General features: G+C 30.8%; 1 protein-coding gene across 1 annotated transcript in view; it reads left to right on the top strand.

Annotated features, from left to right (window-relative positions):
* The window catches only part of LOC125077776 (leucine-rich repeat-containing protein 4B-like), a 33,367-nt gene that overhangs the window by 3,088 nt on the left and 7,913 nt on the right, over positions 1–22,366 (top strand). Inside the window, exon 2 of the mRNA XM_047689827.1 lies at positions 18,065–18,161. Within this exon, the coding sequence (XP_047545783.1) occupies positions 18,139–18,161 (23 nt within the window). The 5' untranslated portion in view covers positions 18,065–18,138. The remainder of the gene's footprint in view (positions 1–18,064; positions 18,162–22,366) is intronic.

Raw genomic sequence — 22,366 nt, 5'->3', positions numbered from 1 at the left:
TGTAAACCTAAAGTTAAAATTGTGATCCGGCCTGGAACAGTCAGCAAAAAGAGAACGAAATCTTTACTTACGTATTTCTTTTCTTCACGCTATAAAAAATCTTAGACAATGTCGGATTCGTATACGTATGTATTTCATAAGCAAATACAGTACAACATACGTAGTGACGTAACATTTATCGTATCACATTTTCATAAAACGCCCGTAGCTATCATTTATCAGGTGTTGTATTCCGTAGAGAGAAAACATTTTACAAAACATTTATTTGGTGCGCTCGCAGAGATTTACATTTGGACGACACACATTAATCGCATACTTAATCCCCAAAGTAAAATTTCCGAATAGTTTTATATAAATATAACTTATAGAATAAGTTGTTTCTGTTTATTGAGGCCAAGAGCGTATCTTATAATTACGAGGGTTCGCAGTAACTTTTATAGTAATATAATTTAAGCTATTTGCTTTGAGGAGAAACGGCGCATTCATTTTTATTGCTAGGGAAAACTTAAAAGGAAATACGACTTTATATTACATCGTATAGCGTAAACTGACATAAGAACTGGCCGTCTTTTGCAAATGCATAATATAATTTTTAATTTATGACCACTATAAACGCATATGTTCTAAACATATACTTTTTAATTAAAAAGTATAATTAAAAAAAAATAAAATAATGAGTACGTTTATTTTTTAATAACTTTGTTTAATAAAAAGGTGAATATTAAATTGTTCTTGGTATTTTTTTTTTTGTAGTGATATTTGACCCAGATATTTGAGTTTACTCATTAAAAAGCTGTTTAATTTTTATTTGCATTTAGTAATAACTTTTCAATAAACAGTTTGTAACATTTAGCAAAAAGTTATAGGAAATTACGTCCACTTTTGGCCCTAGGGAAAAATGTGCAAAACCGGTAATGGAATTTAAAACGGCTTTGGATACCGGATAACGGGAGTGCGCCAGCAACGGCCGTCGGGCGGTCACTCGGACATGATATACGCGAATTTTTATAGGTTTTTAACTATGCGTTAAATAAATTCTGCTGAAAACAGTAAAATATAGGAGGACCTTTCTTTTATACCCTTTATAGTCTCGCTATGCTGGTTATGTCATAATTTATCTGTATTTATAGGTGCTGTAATATGCAAAACAATTATACAGAAAGTGCGTACTATCTTACCCTTTAAAAATTATTAAGGTACACAGCTTTTAAATATCCCATTGTTGGGCTCAGGCTTTTCTTTCTTTTGAATTGGAGTTTATTCCACAATGCTGTGGGATAAAAACACATGTGGCAAATTCGTATTTAACAAATCAAGAAAATGTCAATTCATTCATATGCTTGTCTAAATTTAGTTCTTAAAACTAGAGCCGAGAGCTCTATATTGTAATCATGTTTTTGTTGATTTTCCTAGATCATATTTGAAAGTACTTAACGACATGATATTCAGTATATCTTTGTAATACATGATTGTTTTGAAACAAACTTTTAATTTATAGTATACATAGTATAACATTTAATATGAGGTATTAAATATATGATTTTACCTAATATAACCATAAGTTAATATGTATTATTAGTACAATTAAATAAATAAAAATATTAACCGATAAAAGAAAATTACTCTGGTAATGGACGTTGAATAATTAACAAATTTAAGCTGTCGCCGATATTAATCTGTTAATATACGTAATAAAATACTGACAATAAATTTTACACCAATTTAACATGTCATATGCATAAAGCTCTCAGTGATCTATGCTTTCATATACAACGATAATTTAGTTGAATAACTTGTTACATGCTACAGGATCAGATATGAGTATATTGACTAAGGATGAGTTTATGTTAGATATGGAATAGGCTGTCAATTTAAATTTACGTGTTTGATAAAATGATATAAAGCTTACAATTTAATTGTCGCTGTTATATATATTAAGACTAGGTAATGCTAGCGACCCTAAAATGTTAAGTAGGTATACTTATATTGTCTAAATGGGAATTATGAATATTATAAAAATAGGTTTAAGTTGTAATTTAACGGAGATAAAACTCAGCAAAGTGCGAGTCGAAACCGATAAAATATTATTCATATATACAAATATATATCATAAATATTATCCATATCAGATCCGAAATTACATATCCATACTTACGCTAAAAAAACGTTGAGTTGTTTAGGAATAATAAGTCAAAATAGTCTGATTCTCGCAGATAGCTACATTTTTGTGGCATTTATACATATAAAATATGTAAATAGTTTTTACACTTCGTTATTCCTCTACTGCGGGGAGAGTCCGCTTACGCTTGAGGAGATGCAGTTTAAGAGGAGATATTTAGTAGACATAGATACTCCGAATACGTCAAAATTATTTCTGCGATATTTTCATTCTTCGCCGATAAATTAAGCCTAGTTAAACTCAGTGCTTGGTTAAATTTGAAACCGCGACCTTAGTTAATCTCCAATTGTTCCATCAAATCTCGGTTTTGGAATTTAAAAATACTTAATTCAATTAAGGGATTACCTAAATTTACCATAGTCGTTTTACTTATATTTTTTAGTATTATGGAAGTAGGAATATAGTGTAGTGTCTTACAAGAATCGTCTTTTTTGAATTGTCCCTTTAAAAGTTTGAAGTAAGTGTCACTGTTATAGATAGGGTACATATCACTGTAGAATTATAAATACCGTTAGATTGTAATCTATCTCGCGAGATTATAAACTGCCGAAATATTGTGAACGGTGATTTAACTCAAAATAAAATGTCAAAAATTTTGATAGATTATAATCTACCGAAAAATAATGTATTACGAATCGCGAGATAGATAATAATATAACAGTATTTACGATTTTACGGTGACATACATATTCTATCGAAATGAACCGCCAATATAATTTATAAACTCAGTATTTTTTGTATGTATGTATGTATAAAAGAATACTGACTTTATATAAAAATAATTCTGTTATCTTTATGTTTTTAGAATCTATTTAAGTGAACTAATATTGCCTTTCTGTAAAAAAAATAATCTAATGGCAATTTTAACAGAGTAAGAATAACATAGGCTACAAAAAAAAACAGCATGTAATACGAAAAACAGCGCGTGTTAAATTTTCGTACGATTTTATTAATGGTTTTATTTTTCATATGAAGCGTATGGGAATAAACAAACGGGTTTATTTATTGGTTTAGTTAGCGTGATGTATTCTAACGTATCTACGATAAATGTCTTTGATTTCTTTAGATATTTTTTTCATATTTTTATTTAAAAGGTAGTTAGTAGACATTGGCTCTAGAAGATATATGAACCATTCCTTACTTTTCCGATACGCTATCAACCTTATGAATTAAGAATTGTCGTCTCTTGTGACTGCTATTACATTGGCTCACTCACCCTTCAAACCGCAACATCACAGTACCAAGTATAAGTAGAAGACGTGAGGTAGGTACCCAGATGTGCTAGCATAAAGCCCCAACACTTAGAAGTGGTTCTCTACTTGTACTCTATACTTGGTGGTAGGTGAGTTAATAATTATGCACTGCCGTCGAGAGGCTTTAAAGACAATGATGACAATAAAATTTGCAATGCTAGGGAGGAAAAATGAGCGCTTTGCCTTTATTTTCATATTTTATGTTTCATAAATAACTTTTTCTTAGAAATTTAATATGCTGTTGAGGATTATAATTTTTTGTTTTACGCTTTATTAAAGATTGTTTCAAGCCTTTTTAAAGTTTTCAAAGTAAAAACGGAAGCTTTTTAAGGGTGTTATCTGACGTTATCATAAAATAGGTTGTATTTTTAATAATTATGAGTCTACAAATATTAAATTTTAAATATTTTTGCTGAATAAATTAAATAAAGTAAAAAAGACAAAATGATAGACTCAGACTAACTATAAAGATAAATCGGATGATAAGTAATATTTTTTGAAATTCGAAACTAATCGATGGTCTAATATTTTATAAGTAATAACATAACCATAGGACACAAGCTTCCTCTTCTCTCGAGAAGAACATTTTGAGCTACACAGATTCTAAACTCGGCGATGCTTGCCCGGACCCCACCCCGAAACCCACAATCATCGGTTTCGATTCATGGGTTCTTGCCACTGGGCCATCTCGGCTCTTGATAGAATCGACTCTACCAATATGCATATATGTTATAAATGTAAGATCCAAAATTCATATAACCATAAATTTAATACATATTTATATTAAGTAATATTTTGTTTAAGTAGTTCATTTAAATATTATAATTTGTTTAGCAACGTAACAAATGTTATTTAATCAAGAATAAACAGGACAGAATAATGAATACTGTCAGAGTCTCTCAATTAGTTATTGTTAATGATAAAATCCAACAAGTCCGCTTTCTATTCTTAATGAAGTTGTAATAATGCTCTCCGCTGTTCACTATGGTTCATATTCCGTTGAAGCTGATTTTCGCTGCTCGTATTAATATGACTAAAAGACTGGAACGCTCTAAATTGCAATTATGTTTTTTTTGCATAACGCCATATTTGTGGAATTACATCCTACATAGTGTTAGCTACGTAGCGAGATAGTATTTAAAATAAATAAAAAAAAGCCGATTATCGTGGAAATATACAAGAAAATTTATTTCATTTTATTTATCATGCATATAACTAATAATAATTTAACAATTATAACTTAAAAAATAATCTAACAAATTAAAACCTTTGTGTGAGCTTGATAAACAACTATCTGTATATCAGACATACCTAGGATTCAACAATAATAGTTTTTTGTTTTTAGAAAATTAAGTACATTGATCTAAAGTATAAAATATAATTGATGATACAAAAAACAACCTTAAAGTACATAAGTAGTCCAAAATTGAAACCGATCTGTGAGTGCAATTAAAGTGATTGTGTGTGTGGGAATCTAATGTGGTAAATATAGCAAATTTCCGGTTTCATCATATGTAACTTTGTGTATAAAAGTATAAAAGTATAACAACAGCCCGTAGTCGTCCCACTGTTGATCTAAATCTGGCGTTAATTACACCACGCTGCTCTTTGGATTAGTGGATACACATGTGGCAGAATTTAATTGAAATTTGACACATGCAGGTTTCATGATGTTTTCCTTCATCCAGCACGAGATGAATAATAAAAAATTGAGCCTATATAAATTCAGTAGTGCTTGCCTGGTTTTGAACCCGCAATCATTGGATAAGTGTCATGTCAATCGTGCATCTTCTGACAGTTTACTTTTACTCTGTTTATTATTTAAAAATTTTAAAATATGGACCTAAACAAAATCCGTTCGCCGAGTTAATTTAAGATGTTAAACATTTTATTGGATTTTAATAATGTGTAATTAGTGATGGTCAGTTCTTTGATTCGTGGATTTATTTCATTGATTTTTTTATTTTATTTTTTATAATATTTTTACGAAAGGCTGTGAGCTATAAATTAAAATGTAATTTTACTTTAGTGTTCCTTAATCTCAAAACAGTGCTCCGATATGGAGTAAAAACTGGGCTAACGTAAGTTCAGGAAGTCCGTCTTTCAGCGAGTGTACGTGCAGAGGTTTTATTTTGTTCAGGGTATTGTTACAAGAATACAGAGCGAGAGTCGCGAGTCTTGAATGCTAATCAAGCGAAGAGGTCGCCCGGACGGTGGCCATCAGTAATTCGAGTCTGCGATGTCTCTCTGGAATTATTTTAGCGTTTCCAGTAACATTATTAGCCTCTTTACAGGTTCAGACTGCTTCTATTCAATTGCTCTTCTTTATTGGTGCTTTTAGTTCTAAGAATACATTCATCGTACATCATACATTCATAAATCATTTGAATAAATTAAAAATTTTCTGGAAACTATATGAGCTTCAAATTTCAAATATACAATGTCCAAAGATATTTTTTATAACATTTAAAAACAATTGTTTACTCGGCCACAATTACCTGATACTAAAGAAAATACCACCATTATAAATGTATATGGCTAACATATCTGATAAAAAAATTTAAAAAGTCCATAAACGTAAATTTGATAACATTTTATATTTTTTCTGCATGTTATTAAAACGAAAGTCATTCTGCTTAGTTTTTAAGCTTTGTTTTAAAAATATATTTGACTGTAAGCTCTAATATAATATATATAATATTATTATAAGGAATTAGATTCAGCTATACGAAAACTTCGTAAAAAACAATTCTATTAAGTAATTTCGACCACGACACGCAAGTATGCAAGACATTTAATAAATTAAAATTCCTTTTCCATGTACCATTCCAGTTTAATTCAAAGACTCTGTGACGCGTCTTTTCTATGTAGAATTTTCGCTTGGAAGATTTAAAATTTCTCAGTGAGATACGCGGTCTAATAAAATTAGGGGGATGTTTTAAAAGCTTTGCTGTGGATGAATTATAATGTAAAGGTCCTCATGCGGAACATTGTAACTAACTCGCTTGGAGGAATTGTGAGTGTACCAATGTACACTAACAAATAACACCAATGTGCGCGTAAACACTGCCAAAGTTTATACTAACTTATACTAATACAACTTCAGTAGATGTAATACCCGTATATTTCCAGAGAGGTACAGCCACTCCTCGTTGATATATGTAAATGTATATCAACACGTAAACACGTGTAAGTTAATTCTATAGATACAGATTTATAAATCGTTTATGAGATCAAATTTCAAATTTACAGCCTAATTAGTTATTGCCAGTCAATTATTTTTCCTCAGTCAATAATATTAATTCAATACTTATTTGATGAAGTGTATAAATATGTTGGTTCATGTAATTCAAAATTGGTCAATGATTTATCTTGGTCAAACAATTAAAAATTGTGTGTGAATGAGAAATATCCCCAAGAGTTGTATCCCCAATATTTTTTTATAAGGTGCGACTGGGTTCCTTTTTTAATATGAAGATTAGGAATTAATAAGTACTATTCAGTCAACACATTGGATGTGCATTAAATATTTAATAAAAAATTATAAATATACAAAGAAAGTTCATAAATATTATGAAAATTTCTGACTTCATTAGGCTATAAGTAATAGTAGGCTATAACCATACTACAGATGGAATACCTTATGATAATTTACTTTTCATATTACTCACACGATATGAATAAAGTCGAATCCGCTGAGAAGGGTAAACTTTTCAAAACAAATGCAGCGTAGAGAGAATCCGAGTATGATATCATTTCAAACTAACTTAATAAAAAGATTGCATGTGAAAGTATTTGGCGAAGTGAAGCTTTTGAAGTAAAGAAATTTCATTATTATGTTTGCTATTTCTAGCTCGCTCATATTGACTCTGAAAAAATATTTTAGTTAAACGGATAAATACTTTATACGTTCAGCCGATTCGATCGATATGATGTTTTATTCGCTAATTTTACCAATTTTGTGTTTTAATGTGTTAATAAAGTTTTGAAAGCTAAATAAATTCTTAATTCATTTAAAATATATTAATTTAAATTTTTTTTGAAAAAAATATATAATAAAACAGGCCTTTTGCAATAAATAGTCAGAAACATTTATGTATCGGTATTAAGAAATATAAGCCTAATTTTGAGATAAATACCCTGAGTGTATACATATTAAATCACACTAGCTACTCCATGCCTCTAATTGCCCCGTTGATTTAGTGACTACATTATAAGGCTGCCAAACTCGCGGCCCGGGTTTCAAATAGTGGATCGAGCCAGCCATGCCATTTAGGTATAGAATTACTTTGTCGCGAAATTCTCAGTATTACACGACCTAGAAAGTTGGCAGCGTTACATTCCCGCTTTTGGGAAAGCATGTTAAGTCGATTGTACTGCACCTGATCTCCCACCGGTCGTGTCGGCTCACCGTCCCATTCGATAATTAGAGTATGGCAATTGAGGGTGCAGCTGTGTCGCACGCACACATAAGTATATTTATTTCCTAGTTGAGCTCTTAATATTGGCCGACGTGGGTGAAATTTAGTCAAAATAACTTCACCAGCTTACTGTCTCCTTTGTTTTGATAGAGGTTATATCCTCTGTGCGTCGGTGACATTTACAATTTGTTCCGAAAATCAAGGAAATGCAGCAAAATCAAATAAATAAAAATAATTATTATTTAAAACAAACATATATAAGTGTGTTTAATATTTAGCTTTAATACAAGATATACTTAGTACTCCTAGAAATACTTTAGTCTGGTGTATTTAAGCATTTTAAATTAACTTTAGAGCTAATTCTTTGAGTCCCTTGACGACACTAAATGTGGTAAGTTTTACTCACGGAAAAAACTTAATACGGAGTAATTTTATTCTGAGTCGTCATAGTAGTTATAAGTAATGTTATACACTGTATGTAGTAATGTTTTACTAACAGTTACTCAATATAATTATGCGTATTTTTAAAAGTATTGTAATTTCCAGTTCTTAAGTCCATGACGTTAATCTTTTGTTTTACTAGGTAGAGAGTTTACAGGTTAAGCACATTTATGACTGGTAGCGTGTTTCTGCAAAAAAATAGGAAGGGTTGGCCAAAATATTGTCATGTTTTACTGTTCAGATGCAATATAATTTAAATTAGTATGTTTTAGAGAATTTGAAATTACCGATCGAAGTTAACTTATGGATATATACAAAATAAGTCTAGGCAAATGTTTGATTGTAAACTATTGCTAGAAGAGACCGCAAAACTAAAATCATAAATTACAAAACGGGTTAACTTGTTCAACCAAACTTTGTTCAGCTTACTAATCCCTCTGTCTAAATATTTATATAACATAAGGATTCTTTTGTGATTACGTCTGCTTGCGAAATCCTCAAATGTATTGAAATTTATTTTTAATTGACCATGTATTTATTATCAGTGGTACGAACTATTACAATCCTATCGAGAATTGTTTCATTCTCAAGATCACTCGTGAACAATTCCTGTAATTGGAACAATTATATTTTATGAGTCACGAAATTTCCAACAACATGGCTATTGAGAAATAGACAGTTATTAAGACTTATATATTTACGAATATAAAGTATAGTTGCTTAACTTCTAAAATAATAATTAGGCTTTCGCTTTTTTTCTTTACCATAATAAGGGTTTATTGATCAGGTATACTACCTGTTCCACTAAAAAAATTTATATTTAAGACTAATTTAAGACCTTTCTATGCGTAGGTAAGGAGGCTTTTGCCTAGCCATGGGACTAGATTTTTATTGTGATATAAATTACACGAAGTAAATATTTGAGGCCGTAATGCTATAAAGCAGTATGATTTATTATATTCTATTTTTCCGGATCCATTCAATTTATGATACTAGATATAGATTTTGTGGTTGTAAGTCGTTTCAAGATATAACTTATTATTTCAGTTTATTTGCTAAGAAAATTGTCCGTTTTATCACGATAGTGACCATGTAAGGTAAATAGGTAAGTGGAAATAATGCTCTGATTTATTTTAGACCTAATGCGGTTAAAATAATACTGTTGATTTAGATTAGATCATCGCAATTCTATAAGGTCTTTTCTTAACTTAAGTAATGTTGCAACAAATTATGTATTGTGAGCAGATCTGGACTGAATAATGATCAAACTGTCTGCGATAGTTACTAAGAATAGATAGGTTTTATTTCGTGTACTATTTTTGTTACGGGACCTATTCCATGTCTAGAAACCGAGACTTTATTGATTATATTTGTTTTATTGTTGTTTTTCTAAGGTATTCGATATATTTTGTCGAGCCTGAAAGAAATATATACATATATGGCTTGACTGATCAGCACGTCAGTTTCAGTATTAAAAATAAAATTTCTGAAAAGCTAGTGTACCTTCAGACAAAAGGTATATATCAGCTTAGTTTTGAAGGTTTGTTTTGGCGACGCAAGGGATGGTTAATATTTCTAAAAGTACCAATGTCTATGTCTATGAACACATATTAGGCGAGACACTTGCCAGCTCACCTACCTATTATAAATTAATTTGAAAAATAATTCGTCCCAATATTCATCGATGCAAATTTAAGTTACATTATCAACTAACGTCTTGTCTATTTTAACTGTTTCTAAATACAATATTTGATAATTGTGCAGACTTTTTAAATGAATCATTCAGACCTGAGAAGAACCGGCAAATTTAATTCAGTGGTTTTTTATTTTAACTTTATTCTCGGTTTACACCAAAATGGTAAAATATTTTTACCGTAATGACCATAATCAATGAATTCCCTATATATGTTATAACTAAAACGTATATTTTGTCGTTTTTAAAGGAATCGCAAAACACTCATACGTTTTCGTTGCGAGCGACCTAGATCCTTAAGGAGATTTACAAAAAGGATTAAAGAAGGGGGCGAAAACAAAAGGTTCAGCGGGATAAAAGTGCACTCGTAGTTTGACTGAAACAAAGCTTGGATAAGATTACACGGATTAGTATGAAAATTATTCAGCATCGTACCCTAGAAATAAAGTTAAATCTACAGTTACATAAATCTTTTATTAATTACAGCTGCGGAGCAATTCAAGTTTGTTTCGTCCAATTTTCTTGACAAGAACAAGAAAGTTAGAATCAAGTTAATGTAAATGTGTTTCATACTCGTAATTGCGTGTCATTTCTGCCGGTGCTCCATTACACTAAGAGGAAAATAAAAAGACTAGCTCGAGAAAAGACCCCGTAGTAAGTCTTGCTAGACAGCAAAGTAGTTATTTTATAGACTTGCCACAACCATGCAGACGGCACATAAATAAAGAAAATTGCATACGTTTGTTAAATATATCTGTCTTTTAATATTAACTTATTCAACAGGGAAGCGCACACGCGGAGTTTACTGTCTGTAAAGTAATTGCTCTTATTTGTTTTGGGAACATTCTGTCAGTACTATTTAGGTACTCTACTTATAGCTCGAATTTTCGAGAGACTAATAAATTAAACTTATATTAGAATGAAAGAAATATAAGAAAACATAATTAGATATTCAAACTTGAATAAATGTATGATTCAAGTTTTTCTTTAATGTTAATTTTCTTTTAGTTAGGTTTTTAGATTATTATTTGGTTTGTTAGCTAAATTAAATTATAAGCAATGAAATGATTAGTAACAATACGATCATTATTATTTATGCATAGATTTTAATGTTAAAAACTGGTATCCATAAAACCATTTGTAGCCAAGCGGGCAATAAAGTATAACAACATACATATTGACTAAAATTAAAGTCAAAGATTAAGTAAGACTTCATACAGCGTGTATAATGTTTAAGCATAAAACGTTTGCGTCTTTGATGCTCTAATTCGAGCAATAAATTTTCGTTTGTGGTTGGTAAAAGGTTGCTACGGTTGATAACGCAAGTTTTGGTCAAATGTTAGTCCGGTGCCATTCCGCGTTGACACGGTTCGCTACTCTTATGATTGATTGTACACAGACAGGAACCAATTAAAGTTGTCCACTACACTGGATGCCGTAAAATTTTCTAAGATTAATTGGTCGAACGTAGTTTAATATAACAAATTGATATATGTAATGAACTCTGATCTAATCCAATGTTTGTAATTTAAACCTTTCTATATTTTTAACTGTAAACTAATGTATTTATATTATTATTATTATATATTATTATTTTTGGTACGGGCTGATTTTATTTTTTTATTTAATTATGAACCCGCTTATAAGAATATTTAGATTAACTGTATTTTATTTCTTTAAAATTGAGTTCAAAGCCGTGGGTATGAAATTTTTGTTGAATTTTTATTTGAAAGAGTTATAACATGAAATGTGGATTTACTTTGATTTTAAAATGTTACGACTATATTTTTCCACATTGATGTTAGATGAATTATGATGACATCAAAATTAAAAACACGACTGTTGTGCCAACGTAAAAGTAAAATTTTATATCCAGTATCACTACTCACATGGGATTATATAAGGACCAATGATGCCTGATACATTAAAAGGTTACGGTCGAATAAAGGATCACAAATATAAGGACAACAAAATATGATGAAAGATATATCTAACACTCGTTTTTAACTAAATATGTTTGCACTTTGTGCGAATAATATATAATAAATTTTGTAAATCTGTCTGATTTCAATCTTCTACTAAATAATCTATACCATAAACAACTTAAACTATTGAAGTTGGAATACTGTTTCAAATATTCATGTTAAAATTTGTCAGCAATGGATTTCTGGAATAGTAATTAGTTAATGTAGCGATACATTACATCGTTCAATGTATATGTTCCAACAATCTAATTCACCCACGCTATCTTTAGTTAGCTATTTCATATTTATTTATGACTAATCACCAGGAATAAAATAAAACAATCAAATGTTTTTATAATAAAGTGTAAACATAAGATCACCAGAATATTATCGACAATTCTTATGATTAAATAACAGAAAATTAAATAATATAAATAAAATTATATATAAAACAAATAAAACGTAAAACTTTATTTTCAAACCAATTCCTCTTACTGTTTTTTTATTATCTTTATTTATTTATTGTTTGTTGTAGATAGTGTAGTTTGAATTAATATTTAATATTTTTAAGTGTTATACTTTCCCAAGTCATAGGTTTTAGGTTAATTTGGTTGAATATTATTTAGTATTATATAGTTTAATCGCCTGTTGCTATTTAAGTAATTTGACCTAGGTAGTTTAGGTTTAAAATTTTCCAATCTAGGGTCTAAATTAGTTAGATAAACTTACGTAAATTTTTGGTAAAATAATTTACGATTAACAACGAAGAGCGACTTTTCCTAGATAGTTTAATTTTACAAAACGTAATAGTTGGCCGCAATAGCTATAATTGGTTACTTAAATTGTTTTAGAAACTAGATTTTTCAAGCTAAAGCGAATAATTTATATCCATATTTATATTCATTCAATGTGATTTTTAAAAGTTTTTTTTACAGCCTGTTTGAAAAAACTATTTAGCGAGTATCATTCTTACTTACATAATTAACTTGCTGTTTCCATGATAACAGATCATCCATAATTGGTCTATTGGTTGTTTACTAAATCTATATCGTGACACTTACAGGGCGAAATATTATTATTATAGGTGTTATTTACGCTGTGCTTTTAGAGTAGGTTTTATCGAGTTTCTATCGTGACTATATATAGTTGTATATATTGAATTGACAAGTTATGACCTAGGCGTAGTCTCCCATCCTATATGTTCAAGCAATGTAAGTTATTTTTGGTTATTTATAGATAATTTAATAAATTGGAAGATCTTATACGAGTATTATTGCGCCATGATCCGCTCATGTCTACCGGTCACTGAAGTGTTTAGGTCTTGTGTGCGGGATTGAGTATAAATATTGTCTTTACAGGATTTACATATTTTAATTCTAGTATGTGTTGTGATCCAACACATAATACCCGTCACATGTTATTGTATTAATGTTTTATAGGGTTGGCTTGTTTCAGTTTCATATTTGTGTATATAATATAATACTGATTGCCTTGTTGGTCAAGTTATAAGGCCGGAAGTCCTAAGGTATTGTTCTATATCAAATCCCAGATCGGGCCGATTAAAAGCTATAAGGTTTTTTTAAATTCCCAGTAACAGCGCGGAGTCTGGAAATTGGAAAAGCAAGTAAAGATGTTCCTGTGCCTAAATTCTTTCTGGTCATGTCGCATTTGCCGTATTTACGCATACACTTGTGTATGTCCTGCATAGTCGGCTGGCCTCTCTTCAAATTAACCGCCGTGGCGGAAATCGGACAGAACGACATTATTTTCAACACCATTATCTTACTTTTGTATAGTAATAGTTTTTATTAAATAATTCATGTATATAAATAAAAACACTAATCTGTATATGGTTTAAGGGTTATACGTTTTTATTTTTTATTAGTAAGTTCAGTTTCATTATATCATATTCCATGAAAGGCGCGGCTTTGTGTAGGTAGTCTACGTAGGTGCCAAGTGCTTACTAAATTATACCGTCAAACAGCAATACTTTGTTTCGAATCAAATAGTGTAGACAGTTTAATAGCAGGCACAAAGGACTCCTTCCTTGGTCCTGAGGTTGGCAGCGCTTTGTCGGTGTAAGTGGTTTATATTACTAAGAGTGCCAGATTCTACGGAAACTTTTAATCGTTAAATTACCCTTTGACTTGTAAGCTCATCTAAAATAGATAAAAATATAATGCATGTATATTGCCACATATGATTATGCTTTCGTGTCTATCCCTCCGACTGTCATAGCCATTTTTTTCGAATCGTGTACTGGACGTATAGAGTACGGCGATTCAATCAGGTATGTTAGCGTAAATCGATAATTAATTATATATAATTGATAATTTCGTGCATATCTACGATAGACCCGATCAACACCTATCTTCAATTATAGATCGTTTAAAATCGATAATGATTTTAGGTCGACAGCTTATGGCCACAAAATCCGTATAATCGAGATATTTCGATATTAAATACGTGAAATTCAATGACATGACAGTTCAAAGGGCGGCCATGTTTGACGTTTACGGGTGCGTTCAGAAAGCTGTGATAGAATGATTATTGTTGTTTTCACTTTTCACCACAATATACATGTTTGATAATCACAATGTTTATAAAAAAAGTTATACGAAAAGTAAATGATAAACCGTATTTGTTTAGTTTTATTTATTTTACCCGATCGAAGCTGGGTTTTCATCGAGTAGATTCATATTTTGATGGTGAAATATACAAAAGAAAAAAAAATTGTTATAAAAATTACAATATAATATATATTATGTTGTTAATCGAAAGCTGCTTAGTTTAAATAACTTAAAGAATATCCTAAAATCCCAGCATTTTCTGCCCCTTATCTTTAAACTATTGAGCGTGAAATTTTGTTTGAAAGTTCGCACAACAGGGCTTCACTCAAAATTGAGAGGGTAACCTAAATGAAAATCTTTACTCTTTAATTTTACGGAAAATTTACAAAATATAGTTTTTCATTGCGGTGACGGACAACACTGACAATTTATCCAATAGTTATTTTAGTCAGTGATTTTTTAATTAAATTTCGTAAATTTATTTTAGTTTAGTTAGTATAGTTATTAAATGTTCAGAAGCATTTATTATCCAGTCTTGGTTAAGCGAGATTTTCGGGTCTATTTTTTTTTAATATAATTACACTTTTATTTAGAATTACTTGGGTCAAGACATGGTATTATCTATTCTTCTAACAAAGTTATATATAACAAAATGATGAGTTTGATTTAATTCAAAGTTTCTTTTCTCATTTTTAGATTATTAAAATATATATATTTTTTATATTAATTTGAGATGCATACACATCGAGTGGCTCTTGCAATTCATTTCTTAAATTGGTGAATAAAAACCTATATTTTATTTTCAAACGTATATTTATTTAACTATTGTTGTCTTTCATGTACATTTCCTCATCTACTTTTCCTCATCTACTTTTCCTCTATGCTGCATATACGACACCGTCTTGAAAAATGACATATACGTCATATAGTGATATTAAACGGTATATAAATGTTATAAATCCAAAAATTAGTACTATTAAAAAAAATAGTAAGTAGGCCGAGGACGAGGTACTAAAGTCGCCTGATAGTAAGTGGTAACCACTGTCCATAAACATTGACGGAATTAAAAATGTTAACCATTCTTTATATATCCAATGCGCCAACATCTTTAGGAATGTATGTTTTGTCCCTTGTGCCTGTAGTTACACTGGCTCACCAAATTATTTAAAAATATTTTAGTATAAATGTTATAATTATTTTTTAAGGAGTAAAAATATAAGGTGACATTACAATCTGAGGTGTCATCAGTGTTTAAAGATGGGCTAAGCGTGTCATCATAGAAACGACACACTTTTTGTTCATAACGTAAATACTAAGCTTCGTGTGCGCTTATTTATTTAGTAATATTTCTTATGTTATATAGGCGTGGTTTAAAAGCGTGTGTCTCGGGCGAGCGATGTAATGGCACTTTGGGGAACAAGCCCCGGGAATCTCCATACACCGAACGTAAACATACTCTTGCAACTTTAAGTTCTCTGGCGTTCGGCTCTGGTATTGTTAAAGGGTTGTTTTATATTTAAAGATGAGATGATGGTTTTAGGACGAATTGTTCAGACTGAAATTATCTGCGCCATCAATACAATTGCTATGGAAATTTGTTGCTTATGTTGTTAAATGACATATGTCGTGTCCAATGAAAGTTTCATAAATTATACAATGACAATTTTATATCCTTAATAATATATTTTCTTTTTATGTAGCTCTATTTTAAATGATCAAAGACTGACAAGAACCAGAGAGGATTACGAAACAATATTTACCGACAGTTCAAATGTCAATAGCGCTGTCTGGGACGTCTAATGAGCGACAGAGAAGGTTAAACAAAAACGTCGTCTCCATAATGTGTTCAGCTGGCCTTTGCATATAAGTACATTATAATTGCGAGCGTGGGTTATGAATATGGCCGCAATTGTTCATATATATAGTATAAAATGCTAGTACTAAAACTTTAGTACTAATAATGCAATACAACTTAGATTACCTTATTATATCATTTATCTCTTTTCTCGAGCTGTCACCTCCACCAACAAGATCACAATTTAAAAACATATTGACAACCTCGATCCACTGCTCACCTCACCTAATCGAAACACGCTACACCGCTTACAACCCTTTTCTGCTCACCTCATAATATAATCTTTACAATACGGGTATAATTTGCTAACGCATCAACTATTTCTGCTTTTTTTTATTTCAGTCGCGTTTAATTTTTTTTTTTTATTATTATTACTTAAGTAATCATGAATAAGTATAATAGTTACCCGAACGAACTAAGTTTTCGCGTATAAGAAATCTTGAATCGGGATTTTGTTCACGTTGTAATTCAATGAATTACTAGTTTAATAACGGTACCTAACTTGGGTAACCCAATAACGTTACGAAATGACGCACGAACAATACGGGCACACATTTTATATATTTCTTTATTTTTTGTTCGGAAAATGTAGGTCAGAGGAGAAAGTTTTTCTAATCTTATTTCCTTTTAATATATTAAGTTAAAATTCCTTGTTGGTTAAATAAAATTTAGTAGGTTTTTCTGTCGATAAATTTATAGTATCGTCCTGGATTTAGGAATATACTCCAATGTCTGGGAACGCTGTAAACCCGTTAGTTTCTAGATCCAATCGTGTCCTTGCCTTCGTTACCTTCCGATTGACTATGAGAACTACGAACAAGATTATCTAAATAATTATTATCTCTTTCATAGTTAGCGGGTCACGGTCGGGGTTGACCACTGAGGCCAATATTGATCACGCGGTAATAATTTGACGCGGTAATAGCATTCCTTAAAAAAAAAGTTAAGCTTAATAATATTTTTTTAGTTGACTAAATTTTCCGTCTGTCCGTTATTCCTTTAATAATACACATAATAGGTGTATGTTTCGCCGTCATTTGATATATTTATGTGGATTCCTCAGAAATAATTGCGTAAACTTTTCACCAATGACGATTTATTAATTTAATGGGCGTGAGTTCTGTACTGTTTTGCGAATCAATTCGTTTTTCTTCCAACCGTAATTTCCTTAGCAACCACAAATGTCATAATAACGAATGTCATCAAATCTTTGGAAGCAAACTGCCAGTAACAATCGAATCAAGCACAGACCACACTCAGACGTTATTTCAGACACCAGCGCCATCTATTAGGGACCCGACGATATACGACCCGCTGTTTCAATGAAGTTTGTAAAGGCTATGTTTTCAAATAAAAAGAATAATTATGACCAGGATTTGGTTATTGTTTATATAACAATATATGTTACGTATAAGTTTGATTTACTTATTAAAATTTGTTATCACCGTGATATAAAATACAGGATTTCACTAGGATACGTTCGCTCGAGGTGAATTAATTATAGCGCGATCAATTAACATAAATTATTCATATTATATGATTAATAAAATTAATTATTATAATAAGTAAATAAAAATAACACACATAATACAGTTATTGGTGTATGTACTATGATTGCGTTATTATACCGTTGAATATATTTCTTTTCAATTAAAAATTATGTTTCATTCTCTTATCATTGTCGACAGGTCTGCGTAAACGTCACATGGACGTCCGTAGGTGAGGGCGCAAGGCGGGCGTTGCGCCCAGCCTGCGCCCGCCCATGGCATCGACATTTTCCGTCAGGTGAGAATATTTTATTTTATCAAAAACTTTAAACTTTTTTTCTGACACCACGGAAATGGAGTGACAACAAAAGGAACACAACAAAAGGAAGCGAAGTATACACAACAATACTTAACTACTAATATTTAAGTATTGGATATAAGATAACGTCTTATTATATTTGGTTTTCTTTTGGTAAAGAAATAAAAGTCGTAAAAAAGTTCTATAACAAATAAAGCAAACATTAGCAAATTGTGACGTATCAAGAATATTTAAAAAAAGAACTCAAAACCCGGTCAATTCTGCTATGATATAACTAAAAATATTTATATAGCTTCAGGCAATGCGATTGTTAGATTGATATAAAACGTTCAGCATTATGGAATATGAAAAAAAAATACATTCATAGCAATATTGTACATTAAAGGATATTGCCCTCAATCAAGAATTATAATAAATTTAAAAGTTTAATATTTTTGAATCAACAAATATCACATTAACATAAGAAATTAAGATTAATTAATAACAGTTAGGTTTCTCCTTTTCAAATGCATGTAACCGAAATTAAAGAAAGTCTGAAATTGTATTCTAAGAGAAATTTCACGTTTCCTCTCATCATAAATTCTTCGGATCTATAAAACTTACAGATTTATCCAGGCATGGGATTTTCGTTAAAGACGGGTTTAACAAAATTCAACCCCCGAAGGAGGTATTTGAGGTATTCAAGCATGTTTTCAAGGCTGTATGAATTACAGTTAAGTATGAAGTTGTTTTGATTTAAACACAATCCAAGCAAGTAAATCAAAATAATTTTAAAGCCTGTAGGTAATTTTGACTCTATGTCAACATAATGGCAAATCTTGTAGCCTATACCCGATTTGAATTGGGTATTTTTGTGGCAATAATCAGTGTGGTTCCACGAGACACGAATATCTTAGTGTTAGTTAGTTAGTAGTTGCGCTTGGTTTACAATTGGCCAATGTAGTTTTTCTGCCTCTTTAGTTGAAGAAAATTTCGGAATTAGATGGAATTCGTGAGGGTTTTTCTTCTCGAAGATCCATAACCTATTTGGTATGTGTAATCATGAACTTTTTGTAACACTTTATGTGCCTGTAGACAAAAATATTTCCTTTTTAAATGTGACATTTTCTCTGTGAAAGTCTGAGAGAATTAGTTTTCATTGATATATATGTGTACCCGTCACAGACAAAAGTGTGTAGACATATTATATTTTCCTAAACTTCTGCATTCGAATCCCGAGTTGTTCTACTAAAGTCATTGAATTATTCGTCTAAAAAATTCTCAGTAGCAGCCTACCGAAAGCACCTCTAAGCCGTTTAATCGCCGCCTGCGCCTAATCTCTCTCCGGTCGTGTCGAATTGCCGTCCCATCGGATTATAAGAGTTATGACACAGTTGTGCATTATAATATCATTATACTGCACAATTGACAAGTCCTTGAAGTAGGCCGCAGTCGCCGAGATTTCGTCAAGAGGACTTTCGACTACTGCTCGTAGATTTTTATTTTACAATGATGATTTGTCGTTTTTTTATTACTGTAGACTTGCCGCGGCTTTGCACGGGTGCAATACTGATACTAAATATACTACATACTATCATTATATACAAAGTTCACAGCTTTTTGTCATTAGACAATACTAACCGCATTATTCATTTAAATTACACGCTGTAAAGGGCAATATTGAGCTATATTAAATGCACAATTTATTTAAGGTACTCAATTGGATAAGGATTAACGCTATATTGCTTAAAATCGTTTCGAAAATAAGCCATTATTTCTCGTAAAAAGTAAAGGATAAAAAATGGTTATTGTGGGTTGTCCCTAAGAGATAGACATATACCATCGCGTACTTTGTTGTAGACCTTTTCAAGGTGTAAAATACTGTAGTACATTATTTTGATCATCTTGTAGGTTTCTGCCAGCATTTGCAATGTAAGCGCAAAAAGTGTGTTAATTTACGACATCCCATAAGAAACCGCAAAAATAAAATTATCAATTTTTCTTAGTGTTTCTCCACTATATTGTGCATCTATTATACATATTACCCTTCCTCTTGAATCGCTCTATCTATTAAAAAAGCCGTATCAAAATCCGTTGTGTAATTTTTATTATTTACTTTTGACCGATATGATTTAATCGTTGAACTATTCAAGTACATTTTATATTTTATTTCATTAATAAAAATATTAAGAGAAGAATACATTAAAAAATAAAAAGAAAAATTCAAAACTACATCTTTTTTCTTCCTCTTTTGTTAAGTTACCTATTTCAAAGTTGTTAAAAGCAAGAGCTTTAAATCATTTCGAAAATTTTATTTTGTCTTTGTATTAAAGTCAGGTAAGTTTTATATTATAAACCGCTTTTTCCTTTCCAACTCGCAGTGCAGCGCTTGAATAAAAAATGTACGTTAATGTTCTGTGGTTAGAGACCTTTCCGTTGTCTGTTCATATATGTTTCATGATTACAACAGAATTATATAGTTACGAATGTCGTTTTTGTATCACTACTAAGCTGTTGTTTATATTATTTAAATTAATTCATTAATGAACCGGTGATTCCGAATATAACATCATGTATAATTAAACATAGCAAAGACTCTTTTGATATTATCAAATATTTTAATGGATTCGATACACTTATATAAAGAGCCGAGATGGCCCAGTGGTTAGAACGCGTGGATCTTAATCGATGATTGCGGGTTCAAACTCAGGCGAGCACTACTGAACTTTCATGTGCTTAATTTGTGTTTATAATTCATCTAATAATAATAAATGTTAATGATGAAATAAACATTAATTATTATTATTAAATAAGACTTTATCTATTGTTTATAAATTTTGCATACTTAATCTTATAGCTATGGGTTTTTGCATAATGTGGGGGGCGGGTTATAATGCTACATGCCCCAACGCTAGGAAGAGGTCTACTTCTACTTCTAAGAGGTTACTAGAAATTAATTCTACCATGCTGCTCCAATGAGATTTGATAGATACATATTGATAGAATTTCAGCTGAAACATGCTGGATTCCTCTGGACGTTTTCCCTTACAATTATTCGATCTTCGATTAAATTTCAAGTGTTCTGTTCAGTGAGTCATGTTAATTCACAGATCTTGACGGCTTCACTTCCAAACTCATAAATTTTTCGCCCCTTAAAGACTTCTATTGAGAGGAATAAAAAAATTAGGCTAAATTATAAGCATGACATTAATTAAAATTAAAACTACTATTAATTTAGTTTATTAATAACAATACGTTTTATTTAAATATGACAACAATTCATTCAATTTTCACAGTTAATGAGACAAGATGTAAAAACACTGAAAGATTTTATATTTATAAAGCAGAATTTTAATGTATTACATTTTAAATACATTTATTCATACATATTATCATGCATATTCCACCACGCTGCTCCAATGCGGGTTGGTGGATACACATGTGGCAAAATTTTCTTTGAAATTAAGCACATGCAGGTTTCCTCATGATGTTTTCCTTCACCGCCGAGCACGGGATGAATTATAAACACAAATTAAGCACATGAAAATTCAGTAGTGATCGCCTGGGTTTGAACCCGCAATCATCGGTTAAGATGCACGCGTTCTAGCCACTGAGCCATCTCGGCTCTTTATAATTATAAGTGTATCGAATCCATTAAAATATTTGATAATATCAAAAGAGTTTTTGCTATGTTTAATTATACATGATGTTAAATTCGGATTACCGGTTCATTAATTTCGTGCATATATTTGTTGTTATGCACTTTATTATTTAGTATATAAAATGGATAAGTATAATTTAAGTGATATACATTAATTTTACGAATTGACTTATAATATTAATTGTTGTAAAATTTTGAATATTGCTAAGATGTGTGTATATTAATTTAATGTTTTAATTGGTTTAATTTGGTCAACCTTTATCTATTTTTTTTTGCCTTATGCCTGTGTCTCTATACCTGTTTACTTTTTCTCAACGCAACAGATTTTATTTCGATTTTCACGAATAAAAAAAATGTTCGCTATGGCTAAACTATGTTAACATGGTTTATTCAAAAATCAGTTACATGCCTACATTATTTAGCATTCTACGCTTAAATTTGGCGTACGTCCTTAGTGGCGGCGCACTGCGCATACGGAACCGCTAACTAACCGCAATCGGTTTTGGGCGCGTCCGCTCGCAGTCTTTACAGATTCAAACATTTC

Source organism: Vanessa atalanta, chromosome 4, assembly GCF_905147765.1.
Source record: "Vanessa atalanta chromosome 4, ilVanAtal1.2, whole genome shotgun sequence".
NCBI classification, from domain to species: Eukaryota; Metazoa; Arthropoda; class Insecta; order Lepidoptera; family Nymphalidae; genus Vanessa; species Vanessa atalanta.
This window is presented reverse-complemented; position numbering and strand designations above follow the sequence as displayed.